Below are 26,474 nucleotides of genomic sequence, written 5' to 3' on the forward strand. Positions count from 1 at the left end.
TCAAGTAATGATGCAAAACAGCATCATATGGAAATACCCCCGGGATTATTTCCTAAATCAGGAATAAGAAAAAGACTACCGAATTTCTAATCGAATTATTTGCTCGAAACACTGGCATCCCATCAAATCAGAATTCTTCGGAATTTTCGCGACCGACCTGAAAGTAGTTCAGCATTTCAGTCACGTCCTTCGAGAAGGCCTCCGGTAGCCCTAATCGGCCTGGGATGGAGAAAACCGACGGCTAAAACGATATTCCAACGAACCGGAATATAAAACTTTATCACCAATTAATTAGCGAGGCATCATTCGACAAGAGAGAAATGTGCTGTGCATATTGCGGAAAAACAATGTTGGATGCCATTACTGCAAATGCTGGTTGGCCGTGCGGAATATTGCACCCCGCGACATAATTGATCGTTAACCTTCGACCGATGAACCCCCGCCGATTTGCCATCTTGTCGATCCATCGGATCGGGGTCCCTATTTTTTCAGCCGCACCGAGGTTACTTCTCACGGATTACATCGAAACGGTTCGGATCCATGAACCGAAGATAAAGGGGATGGCACCAGCGTTAATAAAAGCGTCACTTATGGTGACTCCGGATGGGTAGGGCTCCCAGTTGCTCAATAAACGGTTCAATTTATGCGTCACTTTTGCCTCTAGTGTAATCCAGTCCTTGGAGACGGATCCGTGAAAGTGGTGTATGTGTTGAGGTTGGATCATCAGACTGATATTTGCTGAGCAGAGGCACTGACGTATCAAGCAATTTAATTTCATAGCAGTCACATAACCGATATGGCAAGCAATTTGCGTTGTGTTCAAGTGGCAAAACTCATTCAACAAACCTTGCGTCCCATATGTGGTACCGTTTTGCTTTCGTGCAGCTTCCATAGCCACACTTTAATTATACAAAATGGTAGTGAGTTAGTAAGAGTAGGCGTCTCATTATTTAGAGAAAAATAACTTGTAAACCTGATTGGATGTGAACCAATGTTTGAAGGTCAGACAATTGTTCCAATTTTCCTCTATTTCTGGCATCATGGTCCTTGGTAATTTGTGGAACATGTTTTCCAGTGTGGTAAAATTCCTATACTAAATTAAATTACAGTCTTCTCTGTTAAACAGAAATTCTATGCTTGTTGTCTTCCAATGAAAGCAGTTTTTCCGTACCTCGAACGGCGTAGGACGAAATACACCACACGCAGCGCTTCAGTTGTCGGCATCGGTTTGCCAGCAGCCTCTGTTTCAGTCAGCAGCAAAAAACATCGGTGTGCAATTTCAGTACCGAGTCACCATTGCACAATAACATTGTAAAATTACTTGTTTATTGCAGCCTCACGGATCGTACCGGGTGCCAATGGTAGCGGTTGTCTGTGGTTGGTTTTCTGTATGTCGGTGCGACCCACCAATGCTCGCTCATCTAATTACGAAATGGTTCGCCCTACAAGTGCACAGTAGGTAAAGGCTATAGCAGGATAACCATATGAAATCTGCCCCCAAAGGGAATTCATATTGTTATACCACATTCGAAAGGTCATAGACTGGAAACAATTTTCTCAAAGTTTCAACCCTTTAACTGCCATATTGACGGAGCTAGGGTGGTTCTATTGATTTTTATTTTATTTGATTTTTGAAGAAACTGCTTCTCCGAAAAATTTGAAAAAAATCAGGCATGTTTAAGGCATTATGGGGATGCTTCACAATTTTTTTCAAAATTTTTGAAGATGTATTTCTTTTATTAAAAAATACTAGAAAATTTTGAAACATATTTTTTCCCTCTTCCAATTTTTGCACCACCCTGGATTTTTTAGTGATAAATAAAGAATTTTTGGACATGTTAAAATGGTATGTTTTCATATTTTTTAAAAATGTGGACGACCAAAATATTTAATTTTTTCTAAAAAATCAACAACAGTCGACCATGCGTTCCCATCATATTCTGAGAAAAGGAAACGCATGGTGCTTTATCTTAGCAGTTTCTAGTAGTAGTCGACCATGCGTTCCCATAAAGTTCTCTTAAAAGGGAAACGCATGGTGCTTTGTTCTAGTAGTTTATGATGCAACTCAAGCGCAGGGCTTAGAAATCAAAGTAACGAAAAGAAGGAAATGAGTATCAACCTTTGCATAATACATACACGATCATACTTCGGGTACAACCTAGAAAGCTACAAAGCAAGAACTTACTGGTATGTGGTTTATATATGAATGGTAGTAATATATGAACGTTGCGAGTATCACACATATGCAGTTCGGTTACGGCAGTCAAGAACTAGAGCGAGTGACTGTATATAATTCGATGATTCGATAGTGTTTCATGAAAAGGTCAAATCGATTTGCACTGTTGGGTCTCGTACTACGCGGTTTTCTTATTGCCAGCTCTGTACATTTCACTAAATACATAGCGAGTTGAAACAGCAGTGAATATAATTTTTTTCTTTTTTATATTGGTGTCAAACAAAAGTGGCCACTGATGAAGGTTGGAATTGATTTCTTAGAATTGTTTTTCCATAAATACGTTTATTTCTTAAGGCAATTTACATAAGTTGTTCTTCGCCGTAGCATCACTTTTACATAGAATTCTTATCATAATATAATACTAATATAGTCACATCAATTTGAGTTTAATAAAGCATATGAACGATGAACTGCTACAAATTTTAAAATAAGCTGAAATTTTTATACATTTTGTGGTTGATTTCATAACCCACTTGGAGATTTTTTTTATCGGCACATCATTTTTAATAAAATTTTGCTATTGGATGAACTAATGGACGCAGTAGGAGTCAGAACTAAGACTCAAAAGGGTCAATTATTAAATTGAAACTTCAATTGTCTTTATGAAATGATTAAGAAGTTTCATGTAAGAAAGGTCACTAAAAAATTTCTGTAAATTATTGACTGTATTTTTCATTTAAATAGGAAATGGGATAAAAATGTTATAAAAATACATTGCTGTTTCAATGCACACATTTTCTTTCTGATTCTTTTCGTTCATTCTATAGAATTATCATCGTCATTTGGTAGCTGTTCTGATTTAAGCATTTCTGACAATATTTTCGCCGGTCTCACAATTCTGGATAAAAACCGAGCATAAGGAAAGGTAGTGAATAATGGCGGCCTCGTGTGAACAGCAACCAACAGTTCTATTGCCAAAAACGCATTCACAGCAACGGCGCTGGATTCCCAAATATCCAGTCGAATTTGTAGTGTACTCGATATAGTACTTGTAAGCTTTTAAAAATGAGACTTATTACCGGCCTGAATAGCTTGTTTGTGATCTGTGTGTCTCAATTGGGTCATCTCGTGATAAAGCTTTAAATCCGAAATTACTTGGCAGAACATCCTTTTCAAAAGCTTCTATTCCAGAGCTACGATATTCCGATACTTGTTGCTCTCGTTCTCGGATTGATAATATTATCTTGTTAGAACTTCCCGTTCGCAATTTGAACAAAATTATTAAACCTGTAAAAACCTGGAAGCGTTCCTCTGAGAATGAAAATCACTTACTGAGTTAATTATGTATTCTCAGATATTTTCTGGAAAATATGGAGCTTTCTACACAATATACCCAAAAATTAAAGAGATCGATTCAGCGAATCAAGTTTTTTAATAGACATGGTCGATAAATGCTTGATTTGAAATTATGCAAAAGTTATAACTCAAAAATGAAAAATAACGCATCACTATTTTTTATATCTGTTGTTGTTTTAAATTTTCGAATAAATAAAAAAAATATACAGCGCTCTCAGTCTACAAACCATGAAAACCATCATAAAGATATTCGATTGAAGTTTTCAAACACAAAACTCCAACTTTATCTTTATTATACATTTTTCCAGAAAACTGTACACATCCCTCGATAACATATCTTTATGATAACTTTTGACACTGTAATGAAATTTTCATTCTTTCTTTCATTATTCTTTCTTTACATCCATCAGCAACACGTAAAAAACTGACACTCGCTCTAGTTCTTGACTGCCGTAACCGAACTGCATATGTGTGATACTCGCAACGTTCATATATTACTACCATTCATATATAAACCACATACCAGTAAGTTCTCGCTTTGTAGCTTTCTAGGTTGTACCCGAAGTATGATCGTGTATGTATTATGCAAAGGTTGATACTCATTTCCTTCTTTTCGTTACTTTGATTTCTAAGCTCTGCGCTTGAGTTGCATCATAAACTACTAGAACAAAGCACCATGCGTTTCCGTTTTAAGAGAACTTTATGGGAACGCATGGTCGACTACTACTAGAAACTGCTAAGATAAAGCACCATGCGTTTCCTTTTCTCAGAATATGATGGGAACGCATGGTCGACTGTTGTTGATTTTTTAGAAAAAATTAAATATTTTGGTCGTCCACATTTTTAAAAAATATGAAAACATACCATTTTAACATGTCCAAAAATTCTTTATTTATCACTAAAAAATCCAGGGTGGTGCAAAAATTGGAAGAGGGAAAAAATATGTTTCAAAATTTTCTAGTATTTTTTAATAAAAGAAATACATCTTCAAAAATTTTGAAAAAAATTGTGAAGCATCCCCATAATGCCTTAAACATGCCTGATTTTTTTCAAATTTTTCGGAGAAGCAGTTTCTTCAAAAATCAAATAAAATAAAAATCAATAGAACCACCCTAGCTCCGTCAATATGGCAGTTAAAGGGTTGAAACTTTGAGAAAATTGTTTCCAGTCTATGACCTTTCGAATGTGGTATAACAATATGAATTCCCTTTGGGGGCAGATTTCATATGGTTATCCTGCTATAGCCTTTGTATTAAACCGTAAACAAAAAGAAAATCCTTGTTGGAGAGTCTTTTCATGCGGTAGACTCAGGTAAAGTGGAAGTATAAGTGGTTTATTTTCATTACTCGATGGGGGGTAGTGCAAAAACTTACCGGTTTCCCATGACCAGAAAGATCATTATCGTTTACGTTGGTTCTGTGTAACAGAGTAGATTAATTGCATTATTTATTTATGTAAGAATACATTTCCATTATTGAACGAAGGATGAAGATTGCCGTTAATCCTTTTTTCCGAACACAATGACAGAATGATGGAATCATCGATGGCGAAATTATTTCCAATTCGTATAAGCTAGTACCTACTCAGAGAATCGGTTCCATTGTTGATTTTAATCCGGATTTAAACTGGCCGTACATCAAATAGGATGCAAAATATAATTCAAATGGGAAGTGTTCTCATATCCTAAAAATAGTGATTGAAGTTTCGAAATAATATCGTTTTAAAGCAATATGATGGTAGCGCTTGGGGAAACGTGACTTTTCGAAGTAATGATAATGATAAATTCTTCGAATTTTCCGGTAATTCGAGCGTTGAATAGAAATTTATTGAAAATATTTACTAAATTACTTTGAATGAATTTGTGGCTATTGATCTGTAAAATCATTTACTAGTGACTAAATGACTATTTTGCGTCATCAACTTGAGCTCTTGAAAATAACTAAAAAAATCAGCTGTAACTACTTAAATTCTTTTTTAAAAAACAAGAATTGCAATAAAGTCAATGGGTCAGTTTCAAAAACAGGTTTGAAACAATAGAAAATTCGTATGCGTTCTGTCTTTCTCTGTAGAAAGATGTTAGAATTACTGGAAAACCCGACTTTCGAACGAAGCCTCGGAGAACCATAGTGTTATATACCAATCGACTCAGCTCGACGAGATCGGAAAATGTCTGTGTGTGTGTGCTGGCCCCTTTCAAAAAGTTAATTAAACGAACAATTTTCTCAGAGATGGCTGAACCGATTTTCACAAAATCAGATTCAAATAAAAAGGTCCTATGGTCCCATAGGTCACTATTGAATTTTACCCCACTCCGACTTCCGGTTCCGAAATTTCAGGGTGATATGCTCCAAAAAAAAAGAAAACATACGCCTTCCGGTTTCGGAATTACAAATGTTTGAGAAAACACGCACTCATTTTACCATCCGATTTCTACAAACTAAGATGCAAATATTAGGTGTACAACTTTGCTTCCGCCGTTTTTTTCCAAAATTTAAAGCTGTATTGCGAAAAAGTGCTTACAGATGTATTATTCAAAGTATTGTCCGTCGCTAGCGACAACTTTCTCCCATCTTTCCGGCAATTTTCGGATCCCGGCTCGAAAAAAGGAGTCCTTTTTTGACGCTATCCATGAAGCAATCCATTTTCCAACTCTTCGAAGGATTGGAAATGTTGATCTGCCAGGCCGTGTGCCATCGAACGGAATAGGTGGAAGTCAGAAGGGGCGACATCTGGGGAATACGGCAGGTGGGGCAAGACCTACCATTTCAGCGTTTCCAGGTACTTTTTGACCACTTTTGCGACGTGAGGCCGAGCATTGTCGTGTTGGAGGATGACTTTGCCATGTCGCTCTTGATACTGTGGCCGCTTTTCTTTTAGCGCGCGACTAAGGCGCATCAGTTGCGTTCGGTAGCGATCTCCTGTGATGGTTTCACCCGGTTTTAAGAGCTCGTAGTAAATTGTTATTCATCTTTGAAGGTTTTTCTCTTCCACCATCATGTTTGTCTTCGACATCGAAATCACCATGTTTAAAACGTTGAAACCACTCCCAACACGTTCTTTTACTCAGAGCAGCATCACCGTAAGTTTCTGAAAGCATTCGATGCGCTTCAATTGCATTTTTTTTTCGAATTGTAACAGAAAAGTAAAACTTCCCGCAAATGGCGAGAATTGGGCACATAAACAGACATTTTCGAACGTGAATAATACGAAAACAAGAACAACTGTCACTGAAACGGCGATGACAATTCGTTAGGCACTGTACACACTCACTTTAAAGGCATTATCATCTATGTATTTTAACTAGCCTCAGCCGGTACAGGTAACGGCGGAAGCAAAGTTGTACACCTGATAAAAGGTTCTTGAAATTCTTTAAAAAGTCCCCGAAAAGTTGATCCAGATCCGACTTTTGGTTCCGGTATTTCAGTGCGATAAGTGAGCAAATTTCAATTTCATTAGTGTTTTATCAAATGGCGAAACGAGGTTCAAATTTTTCTAAAATTTACTGGTAAATTCATCTAGTTGGCAGATTAGTTAGTTAGTTAGTGGATATATAAATCTACTTTCGGACTATGGTTTCCGCTTTCGAACACACCGATAATAGTGCAGAAAACCTCCAAAAACAGAACTCACTTCGATTTCACAGCAACGGTTAAACCGATTTGCACAAATCATGATTTAAATTGAAACTCTCATTGTCTTAAAAGATACTGTGCCATTCTATCCAAGTCCGACATCCGGTTCCGCGGGAGGAGAATCAAAACTTTCAAACTGTCATACAAAATTATGCTAAATCGGTACGTATCGGTACGTGGTGGTACGGAAGAAAAAAAAATGCACCCGACTAGCACACAGCGTGCTTTGTTCAATTTTGTGTAGCGTGCAGGGTTGTCATATTGTCATATCTATAATAACTTGACACAACTATTTACAAATTGAAAAGGTGATGGCAGTTTATACCACAGAAGTTTTTGATTTTATTCAAGTTTGAAAAAAAATTGACAGAATCTACTAGTGATATTTTTGAAAATAAAAGTAATATGAGAAAGAAGGAAAGTAATATGAGGTGGATTAAAATAGTTTTAGATTATTATACTAAAAGGTAACGCAAATGTCAATCGCTTGGTTTGAGATACGATGCCGAATATGTGATATAAACGCTGAAGTGAACTACTCGAATCAACCTGAATAAACTGGTGTCAAAAATGAGCCCAAATTAGTGTCAGAAATCATGTCTTAATGAAAATCCAAAAAATGTTTCAATGAGACTGTTTCCATGAAAGAGAAAAGCATTACAAAATCAATAGGGGGTTAAGAAAAGTTTTGCCTTTCTCATATAAAAAGGTTATGCAATCACTGTGAAAACCGACTTTTGAACCGAGGCCGAGTTTCATATACCAATCGACTCAGTTCGTCGAGTACGCAAAATGTCTGTGTGTGAGTATGTGCGTATGTGTGTATATAACATTTTTTTTCACTAACTTTTCTCGGAGATGGCTGAACCGATTTTCACAAACATAGATTCAAACGAAAGGTCTTGTAGTCCCATACAAAATTCCTGAATATTATATGCATCCGACTTGCGGTTCCGGAGTTATGGGGTAAAATGAGCAAAAAAATGAAGATATGTTTTCTAATTTTTCTCATAGATGGCGCGACCGATTTTCACAAACTTAGCTTCAAATGAAAGGTCCTGTGGTTCTTTACGTAATTCCTGAATTTAATCCGGATCCGACTTCCGGATCCGGAAATATAGGGTAAAGTGTGTTAAAAATTGTATACCATCCCTGAAAAGAGCGAAAAACCGTGAAAAGTTTTCTAAATCGACCTCAAATCTTCTCCAATTGAGAGTTTTTATCAGTAAACGGTCAAACAAACCCATTTTAAGTTATTCCTTTAAGAATCTAAGAAAACTATTGTGAAGCATACCACAGTATTATATATGATAGTATGACTGATATGAGAAAGGCATCATTACACAAAGCAAAGATTTGGTATTACATTCCTGTAGTGGAATTTGACCTTCTGTTTCAACAGACTTCGCAGCCGATTCAGAGTGTACAGAACCATTGCATGGCTGGTGCTACGATTCTACTGACACTACGAATCACACAACTTGGTGGATTAAAACAGGTTTTGTTTTGTCGTAATTACATTTTCTGTTCAATTTTTAAATTCTTGAAAAAGTATTTTTGATATTTTTTCAGTGTACATATTTTTCAGAGCGCACAATTGATTTCCATAAAACCTTTCATTTAAGTATGACTTGAGTTTATTACCATTATTTTCGGAATTGGAAAACGTTATAGAACAATTTCATACGAAATCGAAAGTGTATTTTTTGATTTGGACAAATTTTGCATATACATTCTTTATGATCAAAAGAGACAATTTGCATCAGAAGTTTGCCATTTTTACTCTAGCCTTACTTTTAAAAAATCCCTTGAAAATTTTCAATAATATACGAGGTCTGTTCAAAAAGTTCCCGGAATTTTTAATTTGCGCGCGTCTGGAGAGTCCGGTGGTCAAATTTTTTTTTATTGTGTTGGTACATATGTCCCTAATGTATGGTGAAATTTTCAGCTGTATTCATTGTTTACATTCTGTCTTGTAGCGGCTGGTGTAGACGTGTTTTTTTTTGAGCTCGGCGATTTTTGTTATTTTAAACAATGGAAGAATTGAAGAGTCAAAGAATTTGTATTAGATTTTGCGTGAAAAATGAAATAAAGTGTAACCAAGTGTGCGAAATGTTACAGCGAGCCTACGGTGAGTCTGCTATGAAAAAAACAAGTGTTTACGAGTGGTATAAGCGTTTCCAAGATGGCCGCGAAGACGTTGAAGACGACGAACGCTCCGGTCGACCCAGCACGTCAATAATCGATGAAAATGTGGGAAAAGTGGAAAAAATGATTATGGATGATCGCCGAATCACTATTAGAGAAGTTGCTGATGAAGTTGGCATAGCAGTTGGCTCATGCCATCATATTTTTTTCAAATGTTTTGGGCATGAAACGAGTGGCAGCAAAATTCGTTAAAAAACTGCTGAATTTTGATCGTGATTTTTTGGCTAAAAACAAGACTTTAATCATGCCCCAACCTCCTTATTCACCAGATATCGCTCCGTGTGATTTTTTCCTGTTCCCAAAGTTGAAGAGACCCATGAAAGGACAGCGTTTTTCATCGATTGAAGAGATAAAGGCAGAATCGCTGAGAGTGCTACAGAGCATTACAAAAAGTGACTATCAGGGGTGTTTCGAAGACTGGAAAAAACGCTGGCATAAGTGTATTATATCTAGGGGGGATTACTTTGAAGGGGACCATATAGATGTAGACGAATAAATAAATATTTTTTTAGAAAAATGAGAATTCCGGGTACTTTTTGAACAGACCTCGTATGTTTCAGAAACGGTGAATCCGATCGATTTGGTATCTTCTGCAATGTTTTAGGTAATCATAAGGACTATGTAAAAAAAAATTAGTACAGTTGACAAAAAATTTTCGTTTGATTTTTATTTTAAAAAGAACACTTAAAAATCAAATATCTCAAAAAAAAGATTCGATTTTTTTTTTATTTTTGATATGTTGCAGTTAAAATCCAAAGTAAAATACTGTGAAATAATATTTGAAAAAGTCAATTGAGTTCTGTCTGACTCGATGAACTCGAGAGTTTTGTCAAACTCGGAAGTCCCCGGAAGCGAGTGCTACCCCTCATCAAGTCTCGTAAGGGTTCGATAACATTTTGACCGAAACTTGTCAGTTGTCGCTACAGCCTGGTAATGCAAAAAAAATGATATAATGACAACGGAGCTCAATTTGTTCTAAAACCCTCAATCCGTAAAATTCGATTTGAATGGCGTTTTGAAAAATATGACCCGGTCCAGTATAACTCAGAACAGTTCGTATGGCCATTAATCAACATGAACTACGAATTGGAACACTTTCGAGCACAACTTAGAAGTTATTTTATGATTTTTTATGACGGTTTGAAAATTTTGAGTTTAAAATTTTGAAACCAATTTTTTATGGACCATAAGTTTATTTTAATTTGAATATTTGTTTATTAAATGAGCAATTCCAGGAATGAGTAGACGAAAAAGTGGCAAAATCAGAATCGACCTTCTCCGATTTGGATGAAACTTTGCACATGGCTTCAGTATGGCAAACCATAAGTTTTGAACCGATTGAGAGGTCAATCCGACTCACGACCGATTTTTAAAAAGGGCGTATGTATTTTTGCATTTCACAAAAATTGCCTTTTTCAAATCGTTGTAACTCGGAAGCTGTTAATTGTACAAAAATGGCGTTCTGGAAGAAGTTATAAGAAATCGATTGGGTACTCTAAAAAAAATATATACTGAAGAAAATTGATTTTTTTCTCAATAATTACAAAATGATCCGAAAAAGTAAAATAAAAATAAAGCATTTTTTTGAAAATTTTTATTTTAAAGCTCTTATTAAAACCTACAGATTGATGGCTATCCCATCCGTGCCTTTTGAAAAATGAAGAAGTTACAGCTAAAACAAATTACAGATATATTCGAAATTTCAAGTTCTCGTTGAAAGATAATCATTTAAACAGTAGAATATTATTCTACAGGTTAAAGGCAATAGATTTGTTCATGATATCCTTTCTTCTAAAAGTATCTCTTTTTGAGATACTTGGATATTCAATTATAACACTATTTTTTTATATTTCCATGAATTTTTTATTTGCTTGCTATATCTACAATTATTACATGTACATGAATAATTCTTAATTATATTTAGGTTTTAAGTTTTTGAAAATTGTATGAGTACTACGTGCATCGTCATTCGAATACAGTCTTGTGACGATTGTGGTATCTGAAATCGGAACGAAAGAATGGTATTTCTGTGTGCCTGGAATTATTTTGGTATCCTTATAAACACTACTCCACTCGGTCACAACCCGTTCATATTCTTCTTGTGACACGTAACAAAAAAACATGGTCGTGAATGCCTCTCGACTTCTCTGCTCTGCCCATTCATATAATTGTTTTGCAGTTGTGATTGGGTGTTCATGTTGTTTAGCCAAGCTTTCACGTCGTACCATTCGCTTTAAATTACCCCCGAGTGCATCACATGGTCCTTTACCATGAGAAGTTGCAAAAAAATGCCACTCAGCATCAATGTTATACATTGATTTAAATTTACAGAGACTTGCAAATTTTTTTTTCTGTTTTTGTACTGCTAGGCAGCTCCGTCAGACATAAATAAAACCTTCAATATAATTGAGAATTATTCATGTACATGTAATAATTGTAGATATAGCCAGCAAATAAACAATTGATGGAAATATAAAAAACGATGTTAAAATTAAATATCCAAGTATCCCATGAACAGCTACTTTTAGAAGAAAGGATATCATGAACAAATTTATTGCCTTTATCCTGTAGAATAAAATTCTACTGTTTAAATGATTAAGAACTTGAAATTTCGAATATATCTGTAAATTGTTTTAGCTGTAACTTCTTCATTTTTCAAAAGGCACGGATGAGATGGCCATCAATCTGTAGGTTTTAATAACATCATTAAAATAAAATTTATCAAAAAAAAATTAAAACCATGCTTTCCTTTCATTTAACTTTTCCTGATTATTTAGTAATTATTGAGAAAAAAAAATCAATTTTTTTGTGTATATTTTTTTAGAGTGCCCAATCGATTCCCTACAACTTTTTCCTGAATGCCATTTTTGTACAATTAACGGTTTCCGAGTTACAACGATTTGAAAAAGGCAATTTTTGTGAGATGCAAAAATACATACGACCTTTTTAAAAATCAGTCATGATTGACCTCGGTTCAAAACTTATGGTTTGCCATACTCGGTTCAAAACTTATGGTTTGCAATACTGAAGCCATGTGCAAAGTTTCATCCAAATCGGAGAAGGTCGAGTCTGATGATCTGCTAAGCATTTCTGGAATTGCTCAAATATGTTTTGGCCTTCTTTTAGCTTCTTTATTTTCGATATTTTCGTAAACGGAACTCGAAAATCGGTGTAGCCGAAGTCAGTTAAATGAATTGTTAACCATTTCCTTAGATTCGAAATTTTTGAAAATCATTGTAGCCATCTTAGAGAAATTGTAGTGCGTTCCAAAAAAGAATGGGTACCTTCCGGGATCGAAAACCGAATACCAATAAAACTGAAATAAGTTTATTTCGTCGTCGGCTCTCAAAATCTGTGAACCCGATAAACACGATAAATTTATGTGAAATTTTTACACTAATCACCCTGTATCTCCTGAGCCGGAAATCGAATCTGAATAAGCAGTTTTTATGAGACCTTAAGACCTTTCATTTCAATATTAGATGGACGAAATCGGTTCAGCCATCCACGAGCAAAATGAATGACATTATTTTAATTTCATTACATATATCATCCTGTATTTCCGGATCCAGAAGTCGAATCCAAATGAAATTCAGAAGCCTTATATGGGAGCATAGGACTATTCATATGAGTCTTAGTTTATAGAAATCAGTTAAGCCATCTCCGAGAAAAATAATTAAATTATTTTCCACACTCAAATTTGCTGATCTCGACGAACTTTTTGAATGGTACATAGGGGTTTAGGAAGTTGTGTTCTTTCAACAATTATTGTTGCAATTAGTATAAATCAATATAAATATGAAATTGTTTTGTGTTTGAAAATACTGCCATCTGTCTAATACATAAGTAATGTTAGAACGATTATGTTGCCAAAAACGAACCATGCTAAAATCGAAACGTTATGAAAAAGGGTGCTGTACTTAGTCTTTTAGGTGATGAGAAGCAATTGCATAAAACAGTATTGAAATTCGTGTTTCACTTTGCTCCGAAATATCGCTGTACCATCAAGCGCGTAAAACTCCTACTACTGGAATAAGGCGAAAAGTCGGTTACAAAATATCTCCGTTAAGAATGGATTAGATTTTAACAATCTAAGGGTTATTGGATAGCTATTATCGTGCGGAATCTAAGTTTAAAAACATATTTTGTTTTCAAGTTCAATTGTAACAGATATTGTCGAAACAGTAAAAATTTTGACAAAAAACTTCGTATAACTCAAAAAGTTAACATCCGATCTATCTCAAAACCATTCAATAGCGTTCAGGTTGACCGAGAGACCTTTCATTTGCGACTAGTTTGATCAAAATCAGTTCAGTCATCTCTGAGATCTCGACCTCTTTGTTGACAACACGCACCACACATAGACATTTGCTCAGTTCGCCGAGCTGAATCGATTTATATAACACACGGCCCTCGGGGCTTCGAAAAAATTTTTTTAGAGTTTGAGCGAATTCTATACCTAATTTGTATATCTATAAAAAAAGGAAAAAAAACTCGTGTAATTAACATTTTTACTCTAAGTACCCTATCTCCGGAACCGGAAGTTGGATCTGAATAAAAGTCGGAATATTCTTATGTTATCTGAAGACCTCTCAGAGTTGAATAAGAGATGGGAAGAATCCGGTTAAGCCATTTTCGAAAGAAGTTACTGACATTGTTTTCACTTTTTGGTTCCTGTAACTCCGGAACCGGAGGTTGGATCCAAATGAAATTCAGGAACTTTATATGAGACCACAAGATCTTTCATTTTAATTTAAGTTTATCAAAATCGGTTCAGCCGACTCCGAGAAAATTGAGTGACAATATTTGTCACACACAGACATTTTCTCAGTCCATCGATCTGAATAGAATAGTATATGATATTCGGCCCTCTCGGTCTCGGTTGAAAATTCGGTTTCGATGTGAGAAATGCATCGAATTGGAAGAGTTTTGTCGCTATGAAAGTCGGAAAATTTGACAAAATATTTTTTGAATGTATTTTTTTCCATGAACCTTAACCCCTATGTAATGTTGGTCCTCATGAGTAAGAGAGGGTTGTTGATAGAGTCCGATAGCAGTTAGATTTAATTTTCTGTTCTTCATTTAAATTTGAAAAATCTTGTATTAAAACCGTGTGACTAGAACGTTGACTAATGTTGACGTCTTTCTTCTCTATTTTCCAGAACAAGGAAGTCTGACGATTGTACGTCGCACCAATAGCAGAAAAACAACGCACATTCTGTCACCGCAGCAAGAACCATTTGACTACGATACACTCGACTATCAGAACCAGCAGCAACTGGAAGGGGACGATTCAAAGCAGCAGCAGCCCCTGTCGGAAAGTGAACTCGCGTTCGTCAATCAACAGCTCAGCCGGGAGCTGGAGAGTATGCAACCGACGGCCGGATCCGGGTCCGGTTCGCCGCCGTCCAGTGCCGTTGCCGTCGCGAATCCGCGTGCCGAACTAGCTACCGGGGATGAAATGGACACTGTTGACTTGGCCACCGATAATTTGCCGGCGGTCGATACACCGGATGCATGTGATAAAGCCGCACTGAGGTAAGTGCCCACTTACCGAAGAGGGACGTTATAGCGTACAAGCTTTTTTCCGAGTTCGAAAACTGTATTGCAAATTGAATTAGTGATCAAAAATGGTTTTGCAATGAAGCGATGGACATATTTCATCAATGAAACTATTGTTTCGATTGACAATTGTGTTTGTTGTTAATCGCTCCGCTTATCCAGCACTAGATTTACTTGAGTGTGATGTGGTTGACAGCAGCAGAAAAAGTGAGCGAATCTATTTAATACAAGCAAGAGGGGTCCACGCAAGCGAACTGGCTCAAATGTAAACGCGTAATATAAGTGCAAATATCAGATATATATTTGATGGGGTAAAAGTTACTTTACAAGGGATAATAATTAATACAAAACCTCACAAATTGTACAAAGGAATCTCTGTGTAGAACATCGTTGCTAGATTTGTTCCGATCTGAAATCACTAATTAAATCGAAATTAATTTAACCTGTATATGGAACTATGTACGATTTGTGTGAAACCAATTGTCAATGCGGGTCACACCGAATGAAATGCACTAAATTCAGAGCATGGAAATAATTTACTGTTTATGTTATTCTTTAGCGAATGTATTCCACCAAAGAATGAGAAATTAGAAATAAAGCAAACTAATTAGAAATCAAACATGATACTAACTAAAACCTGACAATCGATACCCAATCGGGTACTGATGGTACGATTCGAAACAGTTGTCATTACAGTAATGAACAGCAACTGCGGCTAGAATTTTCGAACGACGAACACAATTTCATTCGATGGTTGATAACATTTCCTCCTTCCATTTCAGACTACGCTGTCTCTTGCGGCAACTGCAGCGCGGTGAAATATCCGCAGAGCTTCTGCAGAAAAACCTTCACTACGCCGCACGCGTACTCGAAGCCGTTTTTATCGACGAGACAAAGTAAGTACCGTGGAAATTTCGCCATTTTTTTCTCGTTCTAGTTAAAGTTTTCCAGTCAGCCAGCTGGAGCAAACCGTTCCAGTTGCTGTCGTTCCGATGGAAAAGAAACTAACTCAACTTATCGCCAATTTCATCATCACAATCCATTTCGACAATGTAACACAAAAAACAAAAAACCGTATCATATCTCAAAATCATCCGTTCATAACAATATCATTTTACAATCGGCCAATATGGAAATCGTTCCTTCGCAGCGAATGTTTTTACGATCGCTCGTTTCGCATCATAGTTATTATGGCAAGCTTGCCAACTGATTTTCTTCCCCTCGGTGGAAAGCAGAGAAGAGAAGAGTTGGTGGCAGGAATATATTTTTATCGGTTTTGAACAATCAACCGTGGACCTCCTTTGTCTAGCAGCATTATGGTGGAGGCGCCGGTAGCTTGAAACTATGTTGTAACGCTTCACAACAGTCGGAATGTAAACTACACAACAAGGTTCCTTAATAGCCAAGCATGCACGGATTGAAAGTTTTTGTTCTTAGAATCAAATTAATCACCATTGCGGTACGCTTAACTGCGAAATTTCACTAATGGATTCCACTGAACTTTTTGGAATGTTCAATATGTGGTAGGTCTTATCGAAACGAAACGGGCTGATGCAAGTTTCAGGACGGAAGGCCGATTATGGAAAAGCTTGAAGTGGCAAAAAAGCTTTCTGTCAAATAAGCGAACAAAGCGAATTCATTTTCTGAAAATAAAATTATCCAATGAAATTTTCATTAATGGCAAAAATAAATTCAATCCGAGACCAAAAGTGAATACGGTTGTAGAATGTATGACTAATTTAATGATTCATTGTTTAATTTGAAACAGTGAATGTTATTGGTAGATTATCTGAATCAAAATCAGTTCACTACAAATGTTGCATTGATCTGTTAGAATCAGATCCATTGTAGAAGGATTTCTCTTAGAAAATAAATTAGTTTGGCTATTGGAAACAAAACTGGCTAAAAACCAGCGGAGAGTTCATCATGAAGAACTCGAACTTTCTGATTATTTTTCTGATTACTCTACGAGAGATGCCTAGTATTAAAAATTTTATTATGAAAAAAAAGATCGATATCTTGTGCGTTTTCACAGTTTTCATCGTTTGATTCATTTGCTCATCAACGCATTGAAATCGTAAACATGCTGCATTTCTTCATCATGACGGATGTACCTATTGTTTGTTAACTAACAGATACATCAGAAAAAAAAGTGTTTTAAAAGAGCTTTTGAACGCTCGTATCCGTACTTTAGTTTACAGTATTGTACTGTATTTTTTACACAAATACTGGGTACTGTTTTTCCCCCTTAAATATATTGTATTTTAATTTGTACTGCACAAAAATGAAAAAAAATGTCTTTCAGGTCAAGGTCATTTTGTCGAAAACCGTTTCACTGAATGCCATTTCACCGAAAAAGTCATTTCGTCGAATGGGCCATTTCGCCGAATACTATTTCGCCGAATCATTGAATGGTATAAATATTGTAATTGGAATTTATTTCAAATTAAGACAAATAAAAGATGATAGCGTTAACGCCCATTTTGTTGGCCTACAAATGGAGCTTTGAAATATCTCATATTCAAAATAACGGGTACATTCATTCTTTAATAGAGATTGATTCATGATCCTCAGAACGGATTGCCCAATAAAACTTGTTGATTTTATAAGCTACTAAGCATCCATCAAAGCATTTGCAAATGTTTGCGGTATTATCCGTTAACTGAGTGCTCCTAGTAGCACCTGTAACTTATTCATATTGGGTGTACAACTTTGCTTCCGCCGTTTTTTTCCAAAATTTTAAGCTTTATTGCGAAAAAGTGCTTACAGATGTATTATTCAAAGTATTGTCCGTCGCTAGCGACAACTTTCTCCCATCTTTCCGGAAATTTTCGGAACGCGGCTCGATAAAAGGATTCCTTTTTTGACGCTATCCATGAAGCAATCCATTTTTCCCTTCTTCGAAGGATTGAAAATGTTGATCTGCCAGGCCGTGTGCCATCGAACGGAATAGGTGGAAGTCAGACGGGGCGACATCTGGGGAATACGGCGGGTGGGGCAAGACTTCCCATTTCAGCGTTTACAGGTACTTTTTGACCACTTTTGCGACGTGAGGCCGAACATTGTCGTGTTGGAGGATGACTTTGCCATGTCGCTTTTGATACTGTGGCCGCTTTTTTTTTAGCGCGCGACTAAGGCACATCAGTTGCGTTCGGTAGCGATCTCCTGTGATGGTTTCACCCGGTTTTAAGAGCTCGTAGTAAATTGTTATTTATCTTTGAAGATTTTTTCTCTTCCACCACCATGTTTGTCTTCGACATCGAAATCACCATTTTTAAAACGTTGAAACCACTCCCGACACGTTCTTTTACTCAGAGCAGCATCACCGTAAGTTTCTGAAAGCATTCTATGCGCTTCAGTTGCATTTTTTTAGAATTGTAACAGAAAAGTAAAACTTCCCGCAAATGGCGAGAATTGGGCACATAAACAGACATTTTCGAGCGTGAATAATACGAAAACAAAAACAACAGTCACTGAAACGGCGATGACAATTCGTTAGGCACTGTACACACACACTTTAAAGGTATCATCTATGTATTTTAACCAGCCTAAGTTGCTACAGCCACCTATCGGAAAACGGCTGAAGCAAAGTTGTACACCTGATAAAATAGAAAACTAATCCTTTGCTGCATAATGGTTGCATGATAGACACAACGAAACAAGTCGGATTATGATGGCGACAATGAAGTCAAAATAATATTACGAATTCACATATCATCATACTCTGTTACAATAAGTTCCGACGTAACTTTTTGGCAACCTAACTCTTACGATATGTTCGCATTGACTGTTTTCGGTCGTCAACAAAATTTTACAATGAAAATGTGACGCACTACAAGACAAAGTTGAGTAATAAATTCACCGTATTACCGTATTCGTGGTGATTCAACAATAAAGTGTCGATTGAAAGTTTCCGTACATTTTCCGCGGACAACAATTTTAATTCAATGAGTAGAGAAAAGTCTTTCAATTTAAAAAAAATGGGTATAGTTGAGCTAGTATTAATACGAAGAGCAACTGAAATTCAAAAAAAAAATTGTGCCGGTATTTTTGCGAAACAAACTTTGTTTTTTGTTTTTTTTTTTTTTTTGAAAGTATCTTCTCTTCACCAGAGAGTATTATTTCTCTCTACCAGAGATTTTTTTAAATAACTATTTATTGGAATATGAGTTAAAATTAAATTATTAGGATTTAAATTGGGTGTTCAGCCACAAGTGGTGACTTTTCAGCCCTATTATATATATGATTTGGTTGTTACCATGAGGACATCTTTTGCTTCCGCAATTCTGAGATTTTTGTGTAGGGAAAATTCTAAACCTACTTGTATTGTGTAATGGGGAAAAGGAACATATATACTAACTTACTAACTAATACAGAGAGCGAATCGATTCAATTGGAGATTGCATCGATTTTTGTCGGAATTTGCTTATAATATTATGTGACATTACATCTAATAATTCTATATTTGTGAGTCTGTGTAACTCATTTGTACCAAACCAAGGAGGACGCTTCAAAATCATTTTCAGAATTTTATTCTGAATCCTTTGAAGCGTTTTCTTCCTGGTGAAATAACAACTTGACCAAATTGGTACTGCATAAAGCATGGCTGGTCTGAACTCTACCAGAGATTATTTCATGCAAATGACAGCCATTAGAATCGATGATAACAATATTAAATTTGATTTTTTTTAAATACATTTTAATTCATTGCGATTGGTTAACTGTTTTAATTTTATCTGTGGAGCACTAATAATAATTACCAATAAAATTATATCGAACACGTTTCGACTTTTTAGCTTCAAATACCATATGATGGGAATGAAAATATGAATCAACTTCACTATAAACATCGAATTGCATTTAAATTTTGAGTAGACATAATGAGTTTTCACAATCTTTAATTATATATATTTTAGTTTCGATCATCGAATGGCAATCTTTGGTCATAATGAAAAAAACATCAACAAATTGAAACTTGACACAAACGTATCATTTTCTGTTTCCACGTGACTGATATAAGATCAAATCAAATATTCGTTACTGACAACTTGTTTGGCAACACTTGAAAAGTCGCACAAGCTTCGCCTCTCACGCTTTTCAGGTTACATAGCAGTTATCATGCACGTTGCTAAGTCTTCAACTTGCTCTATGAATTTGTTTCATATAAGTTACTGCCATTGAAATGTAAAAACGTGTGCTACTTGGGATAAATGAGAAAATTCGATAATACGGCTTCGCCACATAGTTGTTGTTCGTGTGCTGTTCGAGTTCACTACCGCAAGTTCGGACTTAACTAAAGCAATGAATGAAAGCTTTGAGTAGACCAGTCAAACCAGGCGGTTACAGATTCAATGCGAGCGGCCGCGACTTCCGATGGTGAGTCGGCGGCCAACGCATGTGATAGAAATAATAAATTACCGACGTTCGACGAAATGACCTGCTCCCGTATTCTTCATACAAAAAATAATACAGAATTTTAAATCTTTAACGCATCGAATATCGATTAACCGGAAGTCACCAATTGAGGCGACTGTAAACCTTTTTTTTCGGCATGTACTGATCATTTTCGGTCCAAGAATATCTATTACATTATATTCAACAATATACACCAAAACCTTAATTTACGCACCTGATATTTGTATATATGTATTCATGTAGACACGTATTCGTGCATGTATTTGTATATCTTTATACATATATTGATTGGTGAAGTGAATGCCGAGCCTCTTTGCGTGATATTTAACAAATCATTTGTGCAAGGAATTTTCCCGATGGTTTGGAAGCAGTCTTATATGTTTCCTGTATACAAAACCGGTGATCGTTACAATGTAAGGAACTACCGTGGTATAACAGTTTTGTCAACTGCTTCAAAGCTCTTTGAAATAATAGGGAGTAATGAACTGCTCTCTCGTACAAAAAATTACATCTCCAGTGATGGCGTTCAGTCAGCACTAATCTTCTGGATTTTTCCTCGACCTGTATTTCGCGTTTGGATGAAAAATTACAAATTGATCTACTATCTTTACGTTTCGTCTTAGACTAGTCAGTGCAGAGCAATTCAAATTGAACTGCTTACTGCAAACTTAAACAGTTCAATTTGAACCGCTAAGCAGACGCCTTGGTGTTTTGTTGGATTCTAAACTCACTTTTAATATGCATCGTTCCTCACTAATTACAAAGCGCCTCGAAAATTAGGATTTATCGTTAAAATCGAACATGATTTTACAGATCCTCATTCAGTTTTGCAATAACTGAGCGGAAACATATATTGGAGAAGCCAAATGAATGAAAAACTAACAGAAAAGATGATTTATTGGAAAAAGATACGCTCAGAGACAGGACTCGAACCTGCGTTCTTATGCATTCCGTGCATACGCGCTACCATTTCGGCACTCTGAATCTTGTTTAAGTCACTCTAAAACGCCAGTCATACACAGTATCACGTACATCGAACATGGTCTACATCCTGGCCGTCACCCGACCGATACCTTATATCCAAACATCTTCTCTGTCCATCAAACACTAGTCTTCTCGCTTTATACCTATTTCTCCGATCAAGCATTGAGTAGGAGAGTGTATTTATAATCGCTTGTCACCTTCTTTAATGGTGCCAGTCGCTGGCTGGATCAGTCGGGTGACGGTCAGGATGTAGACCATGTTCGATGTACGTGATACTGTGTATGACTGGCGTTTTAGAGTGACTTAAACAAGATTCAGAGTGGCGAAATGATAGCGCGTATGCACGGAATGCATAAGAACGCAGGTTCGAGTCCTGTCTCTGAGCGTATCTTTTTCTAAAAAATCATCTTTTCTGTTAGTTTTTCTTTCATTTGGCTTCTCCAATATATGTTTCCGCTCAGTCATTGCAAAACTGAACTTAGTTGTGGCGGCTTAACGTCAAACCAACTAAAAATAATAAATCGTAGATCCTCATTGTTTGGAGGCGTTATATTGCTCGCTAGTTTGGCCTATACTTGAAAATCCTAGCATAGTTTGGAGTCCGTGTCAGCTAGCTTGAAATTTACGAATTGAACGCGTGCAGAAAAGATTTGTTCGACTTGCTCTAAGAAACCTTCCCTTGCAAGATCTTCCACCGTATCCCGATCGCTGTCGTCTGATTGATTCGGACTCACTGGAACGGCGCAGAAAAATTCAGCAAGCAACGGCGATATTGAATCTCCGAAGCTTTTATCTAGTCTTGACTTCCGTGTTTCACAGCGATCGCTACGTTCTACTGGTTTACTTCAACAAGACCCTGCCACCTTAGAGCGAAATCAATCTCCAGTCCAGCAACGCCGTCGCACGGCATCACTTTCAAAATATTATGTCAATTATATGAACGCGCTGTGCTGCTATTTTGGCGCGCACGAATTTGACATTTCTCTCCCCTGCTTCTATGCAATGATGGCTTTTATCGTATCAAAGAACGCTCACTAGCAACTCTTCACACTAATCAACCAGTGTCATCAAAGAGAGACGGATATCATCGTAGCAACAAAAAACCGGCATGCTTCACTTAACATAGAATAGACACCAGTGCGAGAGCGAATATCTCTCGATGACCTGTCTGAGAATTAAAGGTTAGCACGCTGCTGTGGGGATTCTCTCTGAAGCAACAAACGATCGCTTCTTCTCGTTTCGCGACCCGATTCTATACGGGCAGTTGATAATTGCGATAGAATCATTTTACTATTGCCGCTTGTTCTAACTATGTGCATATAGCCTTTGTATAAGTTGTGGCTATGAAAATGTATGTGAATGCACATTTGAAAAGGGTTTTGAAATATTGCAACCTAGTATGAGAAACATCAAGTCGAACCATTGATTCTATTTTCTGCGATAATTGTCAACTTGCGATTCTCTCTTGGTAAATTCCACACAGCACCAATCATTATCAGAATGTAATTTTTTTATGGGCCGTGAAATACTCAGAGTATGAAGTGGAACGAAAAAATGTAGAAAAATTCTCTCACGATTCATGCATTGAGAGACACGAGTTCTTGTAGCAAATCTTCTACCGGGTTGAAAATGTTGTATACAGTATAGATAAATATCGAGCAACTTCTGTCAAATTATCGGCAATCACCAACACTGCTTCTATGTACGAGGCTCGATGCGGATGCCTGAGAGCGCCAAACTCGCTAAAAAGGATGGTGCCAATGATTTGTTCGTGAAATGTGAAATGTGATGTCTTTGCTTCAACCTAGATTTCATCGAACGACGTTAGAATTCTATGAACCGATAACAGCATACATCAGATCATTTGACACTGTTGAACACCTCCTCGATTTGGGCTAACCTACACATAAATTTGCGCAGAAAGTGTTATGATATGCGCAGAAAGTGTTATGTATTCATCAAGACCTTTTATTGTCGGATGAATTAAAAATATATTAATAAGAAAAACTTTCTTTTTCGTTGAAAATTTCAAATAACGTAAACTTTCCTTACGTAATAAATTCTAAATAACGTAAACTTTATTATACGTCATGATTTGGTTTACGAACACGATTATTACGTAAATTAGGTTTAGGTTTGGGTGTAACATATTTTACCGAAGCTTTATAAAGCTTATTGCCAGATGTTCTCATAATGTTTTAAGCATTGTGCCCCATATTTGTGGAATATTTCAGTATTTCATAGAAAAAGAGTCTGATTTTCAGATAATTAATCACAGCAAACAATAATCATTTAAATTAAAAAGGGGTTCTGCCTTTATAGCTCATACAATTCCTACTTTGTTTAAGTCCGCCCCAAGTTTGCTGATGTTTGTATGGGAAACCAATTTGAATTGTGTTTCAATTTTCCAATTTTCATTTCAATGGTGTGGTATTAAGTAGAATTGATGTAAACGACATTTATGATATCGCTCCTGCTAACATAAACAGCAGTGAAATCCAATTCAACTGATTTGCCGTTCCAATCCATTTCTTTAAGTTAATGAACACAAGTTAGAAATAAATATACCCTGCTTATCGAGTACTCGAGTATGAAGGATGCTCTCTAATCCTGATCCAGTGCGAGTAATCCTTTTGACATATTAAATTTAATCAATTGAAATGCTCCAACTGCGTTTGTGATGAGAAGTGCAATCGATAAAAGGCGACATCACATTACCGATGAAAATCTGGGTCGTATGAAAGATTTGCTTACTTGCAATTTAGAAACGAATTAGTTGAACAAGACTGTATCAGACTTTACTGCTTCCGATAGACTCTGTGATTTTATTTATGGTTGTACCACCATTTTGTGGTATTTTCATTACTAGTACTAATTGATTTATTACCCAAAGCTGCTAGAAGGGGGCCGGGGGGGGAACAAACGCAATATATGTTATTCGTCGTCGTAAAAGTTAAGAATTTACTCCAAGTACAACTTTTTGTTTGCACTATCATCAGATAAGCATTCCGAAATAGGGCACAATTTTTTTTTGTCATTTGTCGCAGTTCGTGGGCAATACATACTCGATTAATTTCGACACACACAGCCCACTAACGGAATTGGTTCTTCCCTTCCCCCGCTCCGTTCGTATTCGCGTTCGCAAATTTATTGACTTCACCACAATCACACCGGGTCCTCATTCATTTCTTCACCCTCGTTTGCTCGTGGAATCGATTCAGATGAAAGCAATTTCGACAGCAATTTATCGAATTATACTGTTGTCTGATCGTTTATATCCAATTCGTGTTGCCGACAGCAATCGATATCATTTCCGAAACACATCGAACCCGGGATGAATTATTGCTGTTCTGAACCGGATATTTTTCGGGTGATGAAGGGTTAAACTTATTTGTAATTCAAACGAAATTCAGTTTGACATTTTCCGAGAAAATCAGTCCATTTCAGATCAAATAAAATTACTTTTTTTCTTGAATCTTTGTTCCAAATTAAAGATTGCACGCTGTAAATAAAATCTCTCTATCTCGAAATGGCCAAAGTCTATCACACGTAATTTCCCATTTTTTTTCGTTCAACGACTTTCATTAAAGAAAAACTCATCACGATCTCCAAAGCATAACCGACAAAAGAAAGTTCTACTGTGATGTACGCGAAGTTGGTCTGGAAACAACCGACGAAGGAACGATTTCCACATAAAGCATATCATTCATCATTCATCCATTAATAATGATAAATTTATCGTCCAAGACAGCAAACCCATAGCAATAAGACAACTCTTTCTTTTCTTTTCGTTCAACTCTGACCGAATTGTATAAATCTTGCAAACCAATTCCAAACGATCCAAACTCAACATCACTAACCGTCGCTGTTACTGCTAATTGCAATTTTTAATCCTGCTGCCCCCGATGCCAAAACTGACATCGGATTAAAAATTGTAACCGAAACAAAAAAAAAATAAACAAAAACAACAACCACCACGACTGCCAACCAACTGTGCGACGACTTGAAATGGCAACGACATCAACCTTGGCGGATTCCACTCGAATCGCAAATCGACCCCAGTCAAGACGATGGCGTTGGTGGTGGTGGCGGCAGTGGTGGCGTAAGTGGTTGTAGGGGTGTTGGTAGTGGTGCCGATAGTAATACTGGAAACGATGGCAGTGGTGGTGGTAGTGGTAAAGCGATCAGTAACAACGTCGGTCCGGTAGGAGATAATAACAACGTCAGCAATGTCGCCAGTAAGGAGGCCCGGCGGGGCGTCACCACATCGGCCCCGCCTACCCACAGTGGTCCTACGGGACCACCGATCGGAAAAACCATCATTCAGAGGCGAAAACTACGTGCACCGGTGTGGGCCAGGTCTCTGTTCTAATCAAAACATTTTGCTTGATCGAACCAAAATAAGCCGTCACCTTTCTATAGTCTACTAACTCTTACCACACTTCAACCAGTACCGATTTGGTACTACTTTTATCCTATTGTTCCTGTTTTTTTTCTGCTTTGCATATCTGCTCCACGATTGACTAATAGCACCCGATTTTTTTTCTAATACCTAACTCTCAAACACCAAGAAGCAATTTCCGTTTTATTCCTTTCCTCGTCTAGTGAATAACCTAGTGCTGGTTCATGAAAGTAGACCACCTTAGATTGCATTCCGAATAAATTTCAACTCTCGAAATCGGTCGCCGACGAGACGAACACCAACCATTTTCGTAATTGCAAAAGTTCCATTCTACGTTTACTCTTCTGGTTCTGGTTTTATTTTATTTTATTTTTTTTTTTTCGATTCCCAACCAGAAATTTACAATCAACAGGATTCGCGGCAAGACTCTATCAACAAAGTAACAGCAAATCGAAATCGTTTTGTGGTGTAAAAATCGAATGAAAATTGAATGTTTTTCAGGTCGAACTTATTATTAAAATGCTGCATTTCTTTTTTTACTTTCAAAGCAATTGAGCTAATCCTAAATTGTAAGCTACAAGATGAAATTGCTTTGAATAATCGGTAGAAAAAAACTTTTCAGTATTAGTTGTTAATTTGATTTGACCGGACGATTTCTCTCCTATCGTGACAGACACTTCAATTTCTGCAACATCACAACCAATCTGTAATCAAATTCAATTGATTTACAATTCCGTTA

General features: G+C 36.7%; 1 protein-coding gene across 5 annotated transcripts in view; it reads left to right on the plus strand.

The window, feature by feature from the left end:
- Window positions 1-26,474, plus strand: part of LOC131429690 (dual specificity calcium/calmodulin-dependent 3',5'-cyclic nucleotide phosphodiesterase 1A-like) — a 614,729-nt gene that overhangs the window by 469,750 nt on the left and 118,505 nt on the right. For 4 of the 5 annotated variants that reach the window (XM_058593994.1, XM_058593996.1, XM_058593995.1 and 1 more), the window contains 3 exons: window positions 14,535-14,910; window positions 15,717-15,830; window positions 25,396-25,692. In XM_058593994.1, the coding sequence (XP_058449977.1) occupies window positions 14,535-14,910; window positions 15,717-15,830; window positions 25,396-25,692 (787 nt within the window). The remainder of the gene's footprint in view (window positions 1-14,534; window positions 14,911-15,716; window positions 15,831-25,395; window positions 25,693-26,474) is intronic. The other variant, XM_058593997.1, reaches the window with a different exon arrangement.

The sequence above is a fragment of the Malaya genurostris genome, chromosome 2 (assembly GCF_030247185.1).
Source record: "Malaya genurostris strain Urasoe2022 chromosome 2, Malgen_1.1, whole genome shotgun sequence".
Lineage (NCBI taxonomy): Eukaryota > Metazoa > Arthropoda > Insecta > Diptera > Culicidae > Malaya > Malaya genurostris.